Source organism: Bufo gargarizans, chromosome 10 (genome assembly GCF_014858855.1).
Source record: "Bufo gargarizans isolate SCDJY-AF-19 chromosome 10, ASM1485885v1, whole genome shotgun sequence".
In the NCBI taxonomy this organism is placed as follows: domain Eukaryota; kingdom Metazoa; phylum Chordata; class Amphibia; order Anura; family Bufonidae; genus Bufo; species Bufo gargarizans.
In genome coordinates, this window is record NC_058089.1 from 128,428,831 (window position 1) to 128,443,479 (window position 14,649).

The 14,649-nt window shown below is 55.8% G+C and overlaps 1 protein-coding gene across 1 annotated transcript in view; it reads left to right on the forward strand.

The window, feature by feature from the left end:
• HYDIN (HYDIN axonemal central pair apparatus protein) overlaps positions 1–14,649 on the forward strand; it is a 99,034-nt gene that overhangs the window by 82,628 nt on the left and 1,757 nt on the right. Inside the window, exons 61-83 of the mRNA XM_044270701.1 lie at positions 198–349; positions 1,918–2,107; positions 2,930–3,044; positions 4,937–5,188; positions 5,272–5,414; positions 5,486–5,701; positions 5,815–5,975; positions 6,048–6,142; positions 6,226–6,436; positions 6,851–7,075; positions 7,154–7,292; positions 7,430–7,595; positions 7,707–7,854; positions 7,953–8,160; positions 8,237–8,458; positions 8,533–8,702; positions 8,792–8,990; positions 11,564–11,722; positions 11,955–12,235; positions 12,321–12,540; positions 13,703–13,915; positions 13,998–14,161; positions 14,255–14,405. Coding sequence (XP_044126636.1) covers positions 198–349; positions 1,918–2,107; positions 2,930–3,044; positions 4,937–5,188; positions 5,272–5,414; positions 5,486–5,701; positions 5,815–5,975; positions 6,048–6,142; positions 6,226–6,436; positions 6,851–7,075; positions 7,154–7,292; positions 7,430–7,595; positions 7,707–7,854; positions 7,953–8,160; positions 8,237–8,458; positions 8,533–8,702; positions 8,792–8,990; positions 11,564–11,722; positions 11,955–12,235; positions 12,321–12,540; positions 13,703–13,915; positions 13,998–14,161; positions 14,255–14,405 — 4,200 coding nt within the window. The remainder of the gene's footprint in view (positions 1–197; positions 350–1,917; positions 2,108–2,929; positions 3,045–4,936; positions 5,189–5,271; positions 5,415–5,485; positions 5,702–5,814; positions 5,976–6,047; positions 6,143–6,225; positions 6,437–6,850; positions 7,076–7,153; positions 7,293–7,429; positions 7,596–7,706; positions 7,855–7,952; positions 8,161–8,236; positions 8,459–8,532; positions 8,703–8,791; positions 8,991–11,563; positions 11,723–11,954; positions 12,236–12,320; positions 12,541–13,702; positions 13,916–13,997; positions 14,162–14,254; positions 14,406–14,649) is intronic.

Below are 14,649 nucleotides of genomic sequence, written 5' to 3' on the forward strand. Positions count from 1 at the left end.
ACGTCGGCTCTCCTGTGCGGTGTAGTGTCTGCTCTCCTGTGCGGTGTAGTGTTGGATCTCCTGTGCGGTGTAGTGTCGGCTCTCCTGTGCGGTGTAGCGTCGGCTCTCCTGTGCGGTGTAGCGTCGGCTCTCCTGTGTGGTGTAGCAGAGCTGTCTATTGTACAGATGATCTTCACATTTCACTTTGATTTTTCTAGTCCGTGGCTCGGATCACTGACATCTTTGAGGTGCAGCCGCCCAGAATGAGTATCCCGAGCCACAGTCACAGCTATGTGAGCGTCTCCTTCACCCCGCAGAGCATGCAGAGCTACCAGTGCTCCTTTGAGGCTACTGTCGAGGGGATTGCAAGGTACATGTGATGTTGCCTCATAAATCCAGTGACATCGATGCACTGTACACAGTGACATCAGTGCAGTGTACACAGTGACGGCAGTAAGGAGGTGACATCGGTGCAGTGTACACAGTGACAGGAGTAAAGAGGTGACACCGGTGCAGTGTACACAGTGACAGCAGTAAGGAGGTGACATCGGTGCAGTGTACACAGTGACGGCAGTAAAGAGGTGACATCGGTGCAGTGTACACAGTGACGGCAGTAAGGAGGTGACATCAGTGCAGTGTACACAGTGACGGCAGTAAGGAGGTGACATCGGTGCAGTGTACACAGTGACGGCAGTAAGGAGGTGACATCGGTGCAGTGTACACAGTGACAGCAGTAATGAGGTGACATCGGTGCAGTGTACACGGTGACAGCAGTAAGGAGGTGACATCGGTGCAGTGTACACAGTGACAGCAGTAATGAGGTGACATCGGTGCAGTGTACACAGTGACAGCAGTAGGGAGGTGACATCGGTGCAGTGTACACAGTGACAGCAGTAGGGAGGTGACATCGGTGCAGTGTACACAGTGACAGCAGTAAAGAGGTGACACTGGTGCAGTGTACACAGTGACAGCAGTAAGGAGGTGACATTGGTGCAGTGTACACAGTGACGGCAGTAAGGAGGTGACATTGGTGCAGTGTACACAGTGACGGCAGTAAAGAGGTGACACCGGTGCAGTGTACACAGTGACGGCAGTAAGGAGGTGACATCGGTGCAGTGTACACAGTGACAGCAGTAGGGAGGTGACATCGGTGCAGTGTACACAGTGAAAGCAGTAAAGAGGTGACACTGGTGCAGTGTACACAGTGACGGCAGTAAGGAGGTGACATTGGTGCAGTGTACACAGTGACAGCAGTAAGGAGGTGACATCGGTGCAGTGTACACAGTGACGACAGTAAGGAGGTGACATTGGTGCAGTGTACACAGTGACGGCAGTAAGGAGGTGACATCGGTGCAGTGTACACAGTGACAGCAGTAGGGAGGTGACATCGGTGCAGTGTACACAGTGACAGCAGTAGGGAGGTGACATCGGTGCAGTGTACACAGTGACAGCAGTAAAGAGGTGACACTGGTGCAGTGTACACAGTGACGGCAGTAAGGAGGTGACATCGGTGCAGTGTACACAGTGACGGCAGTAAGGAGGTGACATCGGTGCAGTGTACACAGTGACAGCAGTAAGGAGGTGACATCGGTGCAGTGTACACAGTGACAGCAGTAGGGAGGTGACATCGGTGCAGTGTACACAGTGACAGGAGTAAAGAGGTGACATCGGTGCAGTGTACACAGTGACAGCAGTAGGGAGGTGACATCGGTGCAGTGTACACAGTGACAGGAGTAAAGAGGTGACATCGGTGCAGTGTACACAGTGACAGCAGTAAGGAGGTGACATCGGTGCAGTGTACACAGTGACAGCAGTAAGGAGGTGACATCAGTGCAGTGAACACAGTGACGGCAGTAAGGTTGTATTGATGGGGGGGGGGGGGGTCTCTGTTGCTTCACTGCATCCTGTTAACACTTTCTCCTCCTTTTCTTTCATCAGTGCACTCTCTAAATCTCGCAGTTTGACCTTTGACATCAGTGGAGAGGGCAACCTTCCCTGCGTCACCATCCTGCGTCCAGCACTGCGCAACAAGCGCGGAAACCCGGTTCTCCTCTTCCAGAGGCTCCTGATTGGTCAGAATCAACAACTTCCTCTTGTCTTAAAAAATGAGGGCTCTGTCCCTGCACAGGTGGGTGGCTGCAGCGCGTCACCCCTCACTGTAGACGCATGACCGCCGGTCATCACTGCACAGTCCTGTCCGCTGCGCTAGTGCTGTAATTACACAGCGGTCACCTGTATGTACTATCTGCACCCTGATATCCCTTATGTATCTGCCCTCCTGCCCCAGTGTATCACCCTGGCGTCTCCTATGTATCTGCCCTCCTGCCCCAGTGTATCACCCTGGCGTCTCCTATGTATCTGCCCTCCTGCCCCAGTGTATCACCCTGGCGTCTCCTATGTATCTGCCCTCCTGCCCCAGTGTATCACCCTGGCGTCTCCTATGTATCTGCCCTCCTGCCCCAGTGTATCACCCTGGCGTCTCCTATGTATCTGCCCTCCTGCCCCAGTGTATCACCCTGGCGTCTCCTATGTATCTGCCCTCCTGCCCCAGTGTATCACCCTGGCGTCTTCTATGTATCTGCCCTCCTGCCCCAGTGTATCACCCTGGCGTCTTCTATGTATCTGCCCTCCTGCCCCAGTGTATCACCCTGGCGTCTCCTGTGTATCTGCCCTCCTGCCCCAGTGTATCACCTTGACGTCTCCTATGTATCTGCCCTCCTGCCCCAGTGTATCACCCTGGCGTCTCCTATGTATCTGCCCTCCTGCCCCAGTGTATCACCCTGGCGTCTCCTATGTATCTGCCCTCCTGCCCCAGTGTATCACCCTGGCGTCTCGTATGTATCTGCCCTCCTGCCCCAGTGTACCACCCTGGCGTCTTCTATGTATCTGCCCTCTTGCCCCAGTGTATAATCTCTCAGCACTGAATGGTTACACTTGTTTCCTCCCTCAGCTGAATATTGATTTGCCAGAAGAAACACGGGCATTTTATTTAAAGCCAAAACCGACCACTCACTGCATCTACCCTGCCTGGACCGAGACAGGATGCCTGGAGCAATCAGGAGCAGGTACAGTGCACCGCTCTAGGTGGAGTACAGGTGTACAGCGCTAGGAGTACTTGCAGAGTGCAGGTGTATAGCGGAGTACAGGTGTACAGCGCTAGGAATACTGATGGAGTGCAGTTGTGCAGTGCTAGGAGTACCAGTGGAGTACAGATGTACAGCGCTAGAACTACCAGTGGAGTACAGAAGTACAGTGCTAGAAGTACCAGTGGAGTACAGAAGTACAGTGCTAGGAGTACCGGTGGAATGCAGATACAGTGCTAGTGGAGTACAGGTGTACAGCGGTAGGAGTACCAGTGGAGTAAAGGTGTACAGTGCTAGGAGTACAAGTGTAGTACAGGTGTAGAGCACTCGTATTACCAGTGGAGTACATGTGTACAGGGCTAAGAGTATCAGTGGAATATAAGTGTACAGCACTAGGACTACCGGTGGAGTACAGCGCTAGCAGTACCGGTGGAGTACAGCTGTACAGCGCTAGGAGTATCAGTGGAATACAAGTGTACAGCACTAGGACTACCGGTGGATTACAGCTGTACAGAGCTAGCAGTACCAGTGGAGTACAGGTGTACAATGCTAGCAGTACCAGTGGAGTACAGGTGTACAATGCTAGCAGTACCAGTGGAGTACAGGTGTACATTGCTAGCAGTACCGGTGGAGTACAGGTGTACAATGCTAGCAGTACCAGTGGAGTACAGGTGTACAATGCTAGCAGTATCGGTGGAGTACAGCTGTACAGCGATAGCAGTTCCAGTGGAGTACAGCTGTACAGCGCTAGCAGTACCGGTGGAGTACAGGTGTACAATGCTAGGCGTACCGGTGGAGTACAGGTGTACAATGCTGGGAGTACTGGTGGAGTACAGGTGTACAGCGCTAGCAGTACTGGTGGAGTACAGGTGTACAATGCTAGCCGTATCGGTGGAGTACAAGTGTGCAGGGCTAGGAGTACCGGTGGAGTACAGGTGTACAATGCTAGCAGTACTGGTGGAGTACAGGTGTACAATGCTAGCAGTATCGGTGGAGTACAGGTGTACAATGCTAGCAGTACCGGTGGAGTACAGGTGTGCAGGGCTAGGAGTACCGGTGGAGTACAGGTGTACAATGCTAGCAGTATCGGTGGAGTACAGGTGTACAATGCTAGCAGTATCGGTGGAGTACAGGTGTACAATGCTAGCAGTACCGGTGGAGTACAGGTGTACAATGCTAGCAGTACCAGTGGAGTACAGGTGTACAATGCTAGCAGTATCGGTGGAGTACAGGTGTACAATGCTAGCAGTACCGGTGGAGTACAGGTGTACAATGCTAGCAGTATCGGTGGAGTACAGGTGTACAATGCTAGCAGTATCGGTGGAGTACAGGTGTACAATGCTAGCAGTATCGGTGGAGTACAGGTGTACAATGCTAGCAGTACCGGTGGAGTACAGGTGTGCAGGGCTAGGAGTACCGGTGGAGTACAGGTGTAGAATGCTAGCAGTATCGGTGGAGTACAGGTGTAGAATGCTAGCAGTATCGGTGGAGTACAGGTGTACAATGCTAGGAGTACTGGTGGAGTACAGGTGTACAATGCTAGCAGTATCGGTGGAGTACAGGTGTGCAGGGCTAGGAGTACCGGTGGAGTACAGGTGTAGAATGCTAGCAGTATCGGTGGAGTACAGGTGTACAATGCTAGGAGTACTGGTGGAGTACAGGTGTACAATGCTAGGAGTATCGGTGGAGTACAGGTGTACAATGCTAGGAGTACTGGTGGAGTACAGGTGTACAATGCTAGGAGTATCGGTGGAGTACAGGTGTACAATGCTAGGAGTATCGGTGGAGTACAGGTGTGCAGGGCTAGGTCACACCTGGTCTAGTGAGTAGTTACAGGTGCAGGACTCATCCTCTCTTACCCTCTTGTCTGACAGGGCACCGCGCTCACACCGCCTCACTGATCCTCCGTCCAGGGGAGTTGGCAGAGTTTGTGGTGGGGTTCGGCCCCCAGGAGCCGCAGCGCTATGAGGCCGCTCTGCTCCTTTCAGTGCTGGATAATCAGTATGAGAAAAGCTGTGTGCAGCTGGTGGGAGAGGGTTATAAGGAAGATCTGACCCTAGATAACATCCACAGCCCCGGAGAGCTGGGTGTCCTGGAGGGGCAGCTGGAGGACGACGTGGTGGAAGGTGAGATCAGAGTTGTGGTAAGTGCTGCTACCACCTACCACCAGGGCCACACTTCTAAGGGTATCATTTCATGTTCCCTACAGCTGCCCGTACCGAGCACATTGTCTTTGGTGAATGCCACATAGGACGTCAATACCAGGTGACTTTTACCATGACAAACCGCAGCCAAACCGATTCCATGAGGTTTGAGTGGCCATCACAGACACCGCTGGAGTTCTCCCCTCAGGTAGGACACTGCATCACACAACATCCCACTGCACCTGTAAGGCCACCTCTAACTGACAATCCTGCCAACAGGTGGGGCATATTCACCCTGGCTGCGCCAAAGACGTGACCGTCACCCTGAAGTCAGATGTGGCTGTGGCATTACACAAGTGTCCGGTCAGGTGCCGAGTGTCCCGGATATCCTTCCCGCACCCCCTGGATCAGGTGGCTGACTGGGACGACAGAATGAGGACAGTGACCTGGGTGGACAGTGGTAAGGGGGCAGCCGGCCCGCATCCCAAGAAGAAGGTAAGCAGGCGCTGAAGCTTCTCATGAGTACCTGCCTCCTCTGTAGGAAAGTCTCAGGGTACAGAGGTAGGGATCTGCAGGCAGCTGCTCAGCTATCTGATGTCTGTCCGCAGGTGGTTGAGACTGACCCGGAGCCTGCGCACATAGCTCTCGATGAGGAGGCCCGAGAGGTGGAACTGCTGATCACTGCTACTGTGGATTATGCCCGCTACACAGCCAAGTGTGAGAAGGTGCACTTCAGGGACACTCTGCTGTATCAGACACGCGTGTACAAGTGAGTGGCACACAGGTAACGGTGGGAGGCAGTGCCACCAGTGACCATCAGCTGACAGACGTTCCTTCACAGGCTCCTCATGCAGAACACGGGCACAGTCCAGCTGCAGTTCTCCTGGCAGGTCCAAATGGAGGGTCAGGGAGCTCCTGGGCCAGCAGACACAGGCGGTAAGTACAGGTCCACAGCTGTGAGTGTTAATACTGTGTGCTCCCCATACGGAGTGATGCATGTAACCGTATCTTATATGCAGAGCCCCTGGGCAGTGCCCGCAGCTCATCCACCAACAGCCGTCCATCCAGTGTCCTAGAAAGTATGTCTTCACTGGTGCCGGTGGGAGCGGAGGCCCCTCCATTCAGTGTGCAGCCGCACAGCGGAGTCATCCCGGCCGGGAAGATGAGAGAATTCCTCATCAAGTTTTCTCCCACACAAGTTGGAGAGTTTGATGGTTGTCTGATCTGCAGGTGAGGGAGCTCCACGTTGGCCAGCGGGTTGTATGTGTGGGGTGTGCGGGACTCTGTGCAGGACGTATGCGGAGTGTACGCAGCACATATGTGGGGTGTATGTAGAAGATATGCAGGGCTCCAGGAGCTGTACAGGACACTGTCGAGAGCCCCTTCCTCGTTTGCAGTGGTCCATACTGTCCTCTTATATACAGAGATCAGACACATCTGCCTGGGATGCACACAATATAGAAGGATCTCCTCATATGGAGAACTAAACCCTTTGCAGTGCCGGTCCTCATGCTGCCATCTTACAGACGTACCATGTGTCCCTCCTGCAGCTCAGTGCGTATACTGTACAGTGCACTATCAGGAGAAAGCCTCTTGCCGTCCCCACACACGCTGCCATCTCTGATGATGTTTTCTGACCCTCAGCATCCCCAACATGCCTCCCGGAGAGCAGGAGCCAGTGCTTCCAGTGACTGGACGCAGCCTTCTCCCTTACTGTCACTTCCAACTGGAGGATTCAGACTATATCAGCAGCGGCAGGCGAAACCCAGAGCTGTGCGGCCCCCGTGGTGCCCCCTCAGGGACCACCTTGGATCCTGAGACGCGGGTTGTTGAATTCATGTCTGTGGGTGTAAAGACTAAGAACAGCAGGTAAGAAAGAGCCGGGGGCTGGGGTGTTCTGCTCAGCCTTTTCTTTCAGGTGACCACTGCCATAATTCTGCTTTGTAGGACCTTCAGCATGTTGAATCCCACCACCAGCCTCTACTCTTTCCTGTGGACCTGTGAGGACCCCCCAAGCCTTCAGAATACTCCAGCCTTCCGCTGCTTGAACGAACAAGGGGTGATCCAAGCTGAAAAGAAAATTGAGGTAATGTGTTATAAACTTCAGAGCTGTGACATAAGTAAGTGGCCCCCTGAACCTGCCCTTGTTCCTGGCCCTAGGACATGGTGGGGCTTCATTTTGGTTGCCATTACTGCTGGTGAATGGTCTTCTGTTCCCAACAGATCACCTTTGAGTTCATCCCTCAAGTGCTGGACATCAGTGAATCTTTCTGGAAATTCTCGATTCCTGAGCAGAACATCTCCATCCCCTTCCTTCTTGTTGGCAACGTCCTGGAGCCCTCAGTGTCCTTGGACAGGTCACATCTGAACTTCCGCTCCCTGCTGATAGGTATGTGCCCAATCTTGTGCTCACATCCACGTGACTTACTGGGGATGTAGTCAGCCAGCGAGGGTGATCTTGAGGCCCCCAATCATTGGAGACGTGTGCTCTTGTGTGCAGGGCAGGAGGTGCAGGAATCCATCCACCTCATCAACAATGAGAAGAAACCCTTCTACTTCACTTTCCGAGACAGTTCTCGCTTTTCAGAGGGCCGCACTCATTCCCTGACGGTGAGACCTATGGAAGGAACGATCCCCCCTCAGAGCAGGTAAAATGCAGCCCCCTGAGCGTCGGTTATTGATCTCTGCCTTGATCTTACTTAGTCTGGTGCCCACTTTCATCCTGCCCCTCTGTCTGTCCTCGTAGGGTCCCCATCATGGTTCAATTCCAGCCATCTACAGTTGGTGAGGTCAATTTCAACCTGATTTGTGATGTGAAGACCAAAACTGAGCCGCTCTACCTGAATGTAAAGGCTGATGGGCACTCCACCCAGGTGTCTGTGCAGTGCCGAGACAACATGGGCACAGTCACTGCCCTCTTTGCCCAGAAACCCCAAGAGCTTGACCTTGGACAGGTGAGATCTATACCTGTCAATGTGGCCCCCCCGCTTGTGCTCTGTCGTGTGACCTTTCCTCTTCTCTTCCTGACAGGTGGACATCAACGATCGCTGCACCTTCCAGTTCCTCATCATGAATAATGGCCACTTCTCCTTTAATTATTCCTGCGCTCTGACCGTTCCTCGGGGGCTGCAAGAATTTCTCAGCATCTCCCCCAGCTGTGGACGTGTGGCCCCCGGACAACAGGCTCAGACATCGCTCACCTTCTGTCCAACCAGGAAATGTGCAGTAAAAGAGTCTGCGCTGACCATCGGGGTGAGTAGCATTAGTGATGTCCGTCTCGCGGAGTGGAGATGATAGGCCTCCAAGCTCATCATGTCATCCTGCAGATAGAGAACGGGCCGGAGATCACGTGCCCCCTGCGAGGCAGCGCCGTGCAGCCCGCCATCCACTTCTCTTTCAAAGAACACAACTTTGGCTACTGCTTCATCTACCACGCAGGAATGCAGCCTGTGCGCGAAACCCTGGTCATCACCAACAAGGACAGCAGGCCAGTGAGGTGAGCGCCCCCAGACGGACAGGCACCCCATAAAGATACACCCATTACTGCCTGTACTAACCCTGTCACCGTCTGCTTCCCCCGTGTAGCATTGACTGTCTGTACAGTAACACGAGTCACATGGAGCTCGACTTCTGCTCAAATGTCCTCTCTCCTGGAGACAAGATGGAGGTTTTTGTCAACTTCTATCCCCGAGCAGCCATCTTGTACCAAGAAAGTGTTGTCTTTCAGATGAACGGCCATTCCAATCACCTTGTTCAACTCCAGGGTCACGGGATCGAGCTGAAGGTTGGAAATTTAATTAAAATGTAGATAAAATGGGGTCAGAAAGCTACTGATGGCTGTATTGTTCCCCTGGGCTCGCCGCATCAGCTGCATGAAACCTTTGAACCCTGGGCCCCCGCACCGTCCTCATGAACCACCATTCCCTGGGCCCCCCCGCACCGTCACCATTAACCATCATTCTCCCCCGCACCACCCACATTAACCATCGTTCCTTGGGCCCCCTGCACTGGCTGCACAAATCTCTGTTCCTCGGGTCTCCCGTACCAGCCTCATTAAACATTCTTCCCTAGGTTCCCACCCCGCACACCGGCTTCATGAACCACTGTTCCCCAGGCCCCCCGCACTGTCCTCAAGAACCATCGTTCTCTGGGCCCCCCGCACCGTCCTCATTGACCATTCTTCCCTAGATTCCCAACCCCCACACCGGCTTCATGAACCACTGTTTCCCAGGCCCCCCGCACCATCCTCATTAACCATCGTTCTATGGGCCCCCCGCACCATCCTCATTAACCATCGTTCTATGGGCCCCCCGCACCATCCTCATTAACCATCGTTCTCTGGGTCCCCCGCACCATCCTCATTAACCATCGTTCTCTGGGCCCCCCGCACCGTCCTCATTGACCATCATTCTCTGGCCCCCCCGCACTGTCCTCATCAACCATTGTTCTCTGGGCCCCCCGCACCGTCCTCATTAACCATCGTTCTCTGGGCCCCCCGCACCGTCCTCATTGACCATCATTCTCTGGGCCCCTTGCACTGTCCTCACCGACCATTGTTCTCTGGGCCCCCCGCACCGTCCTCATTGACCATTGTTCTCTGGGCCCCCCGCACCGTCCTCATTGACCATTGTTCTCTGGGCCCCCCGCACCGTCCTCATTGACCATCGTTCTCTGGGCCCCCCGCACCATCCTCATTAACCATCGTTCTCTGGGCCCCCTGCACCGTCCTCGTTGACCATCATTCTCTGGGCCCCCGCACTGTCCTCATCAACCATTGTTCTCTGGGCCCCCCGCACCGTCCTCATTAACCATCGTTCTCTGGGCCCCCCGCACCGTCCTCATTGACCATCATTCTCTGGGCCCCTTGCACTGTCCTCACCGACCATTGTTCTCTGGGCCCCCCGCACCGTCCTCATTGACCATTGTTCTCTGGGCCCCCCGCACCGTCCTCATTGACCATCGTTCTCTGGGCCCCCCGCACCGTCCTCATTGACAATCGTTCTCTGGGCCCCCCGCACCGTCCTCATTAACCATCGTTCTCTGGGCCCCCCGCACCGTCCTCATTGACCATCGTTCTCTGGGCCCCCCGCACCGTCCTCATTGACAATCGTTCTCTGGGCCCCCCGCACCGTCCTCATTGACCATCGTTCTCTGGGCCCCCCGCACCGTCCTCATTGACAATCGTTCTCTGGGCCCCCTGCACCATCCTCATTAACCATCGTTCTCTGGGTCCCCCGCACCATCCTCATTAACCATCGTTCTCTGGGCCCCCCGCACCGTCCTCATTAACCATCGTTCTCTGGGCCCCCCGCACCGTCCTCATTAACCATCGTTCTCTGGGCCCCCTGCACCATCCTCATTGACCATCGTTCTATGGGCCCCCCACACCTTCCTCATTAACCATCGTTCTATGGGCCCCCCACACCGTCCTCATTGACCATTGTTCTCTGGGCCCCCCGCACCGTCCTCATTGACCATCGTTCTATGGGCCCCCCACACCGTCCTCATTAACCATCGTTCTATGGGCCCCCCACACCGTCCTCATTGACCATTGTTCTCTGGGCCCCCCGCACCGTCCTCATTGACCATTGTTCTCTGGGCCCCCCGCACCGTCCTCATTAACCATCGTTCTCTGGGCCCCCCGCACCGTCCTCATTGACCATCGTTTTCTGGGCCCCCCGCACCGTCCTCATTGACCATCGTTTTCTGGCCCCCCCGCACCGTCCTCATTGACCAGCGTTCTCTGGGCCCCCCGCACCGTCCTCATTACCCATCGTTCTCTGGGCCCCCCGCACCGTCCTCATTGACCATCGTTCTCTGGGCCCCCCGCACCGTCCTCATTGACCATCGTTCTCTGGGCCCCCCGCACCGTCCTCATTGACCATCGTTCTCTGGGCCCCCCGCACCGTCCTCATTGACCATCGTTCTCTGGGCCCCCCGCACCGTCCTCATTGACCATCGTTTTCTGGGCCCCCCGCACCGTCCTCATTAACCATCGTTCTCTGGGCCCCCCGCACCGTCCTCATTAACCATCGTTCTCTGGGCCCCCCGCACCGTCCTCATTAACCATCGTTCTCTGGGCCCCCCGCACCGTCCTCATTAACCATCGTTCTCTGGACCCCCCGCACCATCCTCATTAACCATCGTTCTCTGGGCCCCCTGCACCATCCTCATTAACCATCGTTCTATGGGCCCCCCGCACCGTCCTCATTGACCATTGTTCTCTGGGCCCCCCGCACCGTCCTCATTAACCATCGTTCTCTGGGCCCCCCGCACCGTCCTCATTGACCATCGTTTTCTGGGCCCCCCGCACCGTCCTCATTAACAGTCCTCCACCCATTATTTACTGTCTTTCAGGTTGAAGTCGCTGATCCCAAACATAAAGTTATAAACTTTGGAGCTGTGAACATTGGTCAGACTGTGAAAAGAGTCGTCCCCATTGTGAACAAGAGCCTGGCCCCTGTGCGCTGCACCCTGCACATGAGCCCAAGCATGGCTGCGTTGCAAGAACCCAAGGTATCGGACTTCACAGTGCAACCTTTTTTTGTATGATGCTGCCGATGCACAGCCTTGGATAGTGCACATGTATTCACTGTGAGCACCGGGGGATTCTGTGCAGGGGCGTTACCAGCCAATATGTGGGGTGCCAAGAGCGTGCCCCTCTGCAGTACGGCACACATTTATTACATGCGGACAGGTTCACACATCACATGACTCAGGAGCTTTAATTCCTCTCCTTGTTCTGCAGGTCCTCACTCTGTCCCCCGATGCAGAGATAACTCTTCCTGCCCGTGGTGGGCTGTGTAAGCTGGAGGTGCTCTTCACCCCTCGGAGCAGGATTGCCCCATTTGCAGAGGAGGTGATGCTGGAGTCCTGTGGGGTGATGCGCTCGCTTTTTGTGGTGCGAGGCTGCAGCCAAGGCCTGGAGCTCAGCTTGGACCAGGAGTATGTGTCCTTTGGGGCGGTGGTGCAGCAGAGCCGAGCCACGCGCAGGATAACCCTCAGTAACACGGGAGAACTGGGAGCCAGGTAATGTCAGCAAGGACCACCGCAGGGCTCGTCTCCCACAAGGGGCTTCTCTGGCACTCACTGTGAGCTTCTATCTTTGTGGCAGGTTTCATTGGGACATTAAGAAGTTTGAGCCAGACTTCTCCATCTCACCAGCATCTGGTTACATCACGGCCGGCACAGAGGTCACGTTTGATATCGTCTTCCACCCCCCTGAGATCAGTTCTGATGTTCTCTATGAAAACCTGCTCTGCTCCATTGAGGGAGGCAGGACGTTGAAGCTGACACTGTCCGGATCATGCGTCGGGTTTCCAACAACAAAGGAGGTAACTGCTTACTATTGAAGCTGCTGCCATGACTGCTCCACCCGCTCCATGGTCCTGCACCCTGTGGGCTGCTGCACCCGCTCCACTTCCCTGCACCGTGTGGGCTGCTGCCTCCTCTCCATGGCCCTGCACCGTGTGGGCTGCTGCACCTGCTCCATGGTCCTGCACCCTGTGGGCTGCTGCACCTGCTCTATGGCCCTGGACCGTGTGGACTGCAGCCCCCGCTCCATGGTCCTGCACCCTGTGGGCTGCTGCACCCGCTCTACTTCCCTGCACCCTGTGGGCTGCTGCACCCGCTCCACTTTCCTGCACTGTGTGGGCTGCAGCACCCGCTTCATGGCCCTGCACTGTGTGGGCTGCAGCACCCGCTTCATGGCCCTGCACTGTGTGGGTTGCTGCCTTCCCCTCCATGGCCCTGCACCGTATGGCCTGCTGCACCCGCTTCATGGCCCTGCACTGTGTGGGCTGCTGCACCCGCTTCATGGCCCTGCACCGTATGGCCTGCTGCCTCCTCTCCACGTCCCTGAACTGTGTGGGCTGCTGCCTCCTCTCCACGTCCCTGCACCGTATGGGCTGCTGCCTCCTCTCCACGTCCCTGAACTGTGTGGGCTGCTGCACCCGCTTCATGGCCCTGCACTGTGTGGGCTGCTGCCTTCCCCTCCATGGCCCTGCACTGTGTGGGCTGCTGCCTCCTCTCCACGTCCCTGCACTGTGTGGGCTGCTGCCTTCCCCTCCATGGCCCTGCACCGTATGGGCTGCTGCCCTCCCCTCCATGGCCCTGCACCCTGTGGGCTGCTGCCTCCTCTCCATGGCCCTGCACCGTATGGGCTGCTGCCCTCCCCTCCATGGCCCTGCACCCTGTGGGCTGCTGCCTCCTCTCCATGGCCCTGCACCGTATGGGCTGCTGCCCTCCCCTCCACGTCCCTGCACTGTGTGGGCTGCTGCCCTCCCCTCCACGTCCCTGCACTGTGTGGGCTGCTGCCCTCCCCTCCATGGTCCTGAACTGTGTGGGCTGCTGGACATGAGGGGGCTGTGATGTAAACCTCTATAATTTTTCTATTCTATTAGGAGGAGCATCTTCCATCTTTACTTCCATGGTCTCAGTCGGGTGTGTGGGGTGTACTGCTCGCCGTTCAGACCCATGTGACCTTCTGTTTTACAGGTTGTCAACTTTCAGTGTCAGGTGCGGAGCAAACAGACGCAAACCATCTTCCTGAGCAACAAAACGAACAAGACATGGCATCTGAAGCCGGTCCTAGATGGAGAGCACTGGAGCGGAGCAGAGGCCATCACTGTGGAGGCTAATCAGCAGAACAAGCCCTATGAGATCACCTATCATCCACTGCTCATGAGCACGGAGGGCAAGAAGCATCAGGTACCTGCCCTGCGGTGCACTGTATGGAGGGAGACCCCTCCTGTCCTATCACAATGTCTCTTAGTGACTTTGGTGTTTTTAGGGCTCCATCTTCTTCCCCCTGCCGGATGGCACTGGATTATTCTACCTCCTGCATGGTCAGGCTGAGCCTCCAAAATCCTCCGGTACTGTGATCAGAGAAGTCCCCTGCAAAACGTCGTACAGCGAACTGCTGACAGTCAGCAACTGGCTGCGCAGAACCCAACGGTGAGGAGGGTCTGGGCCTGGGTAGATGTGGATGCCACTCTCTGACCTCAGGCCGAGGGCGTCACCTCCTCACCTCATGCTTCTTTTCATCAGGTTTCGTGCCATAATTGAGATCCTGAAGCCAGAACGCCTGGACAGCGCCACCACCATCAAGGGCCTGGACTTTGTGGAGGTGCCCGGAGGAGCCAAGAGAGACTACAAGCTGAACTTCCACTCTCACAAGGAGGGCACCTTCTCAACCAAGGTACAAAGTGACAGCCCCAGCCTGGCTGACGATACACAATGATGTCACATGGCCGATGCAGCCCTCCTGCTATCCTGTGATCAGTGCACAATACTCTCTTCACCTGCCAACCGGTGGGCGGGTGCTGCCGACTGGAGCGCGGGTGCTGCCGACTGGAGCGCGGGTGCTGCCGACTGGAGCGCGGGTGCTGCCGACTGGTGGGGGGTGCTGCCGACTGGTGAGGGGGTGCTGCCCACTGGTGCGT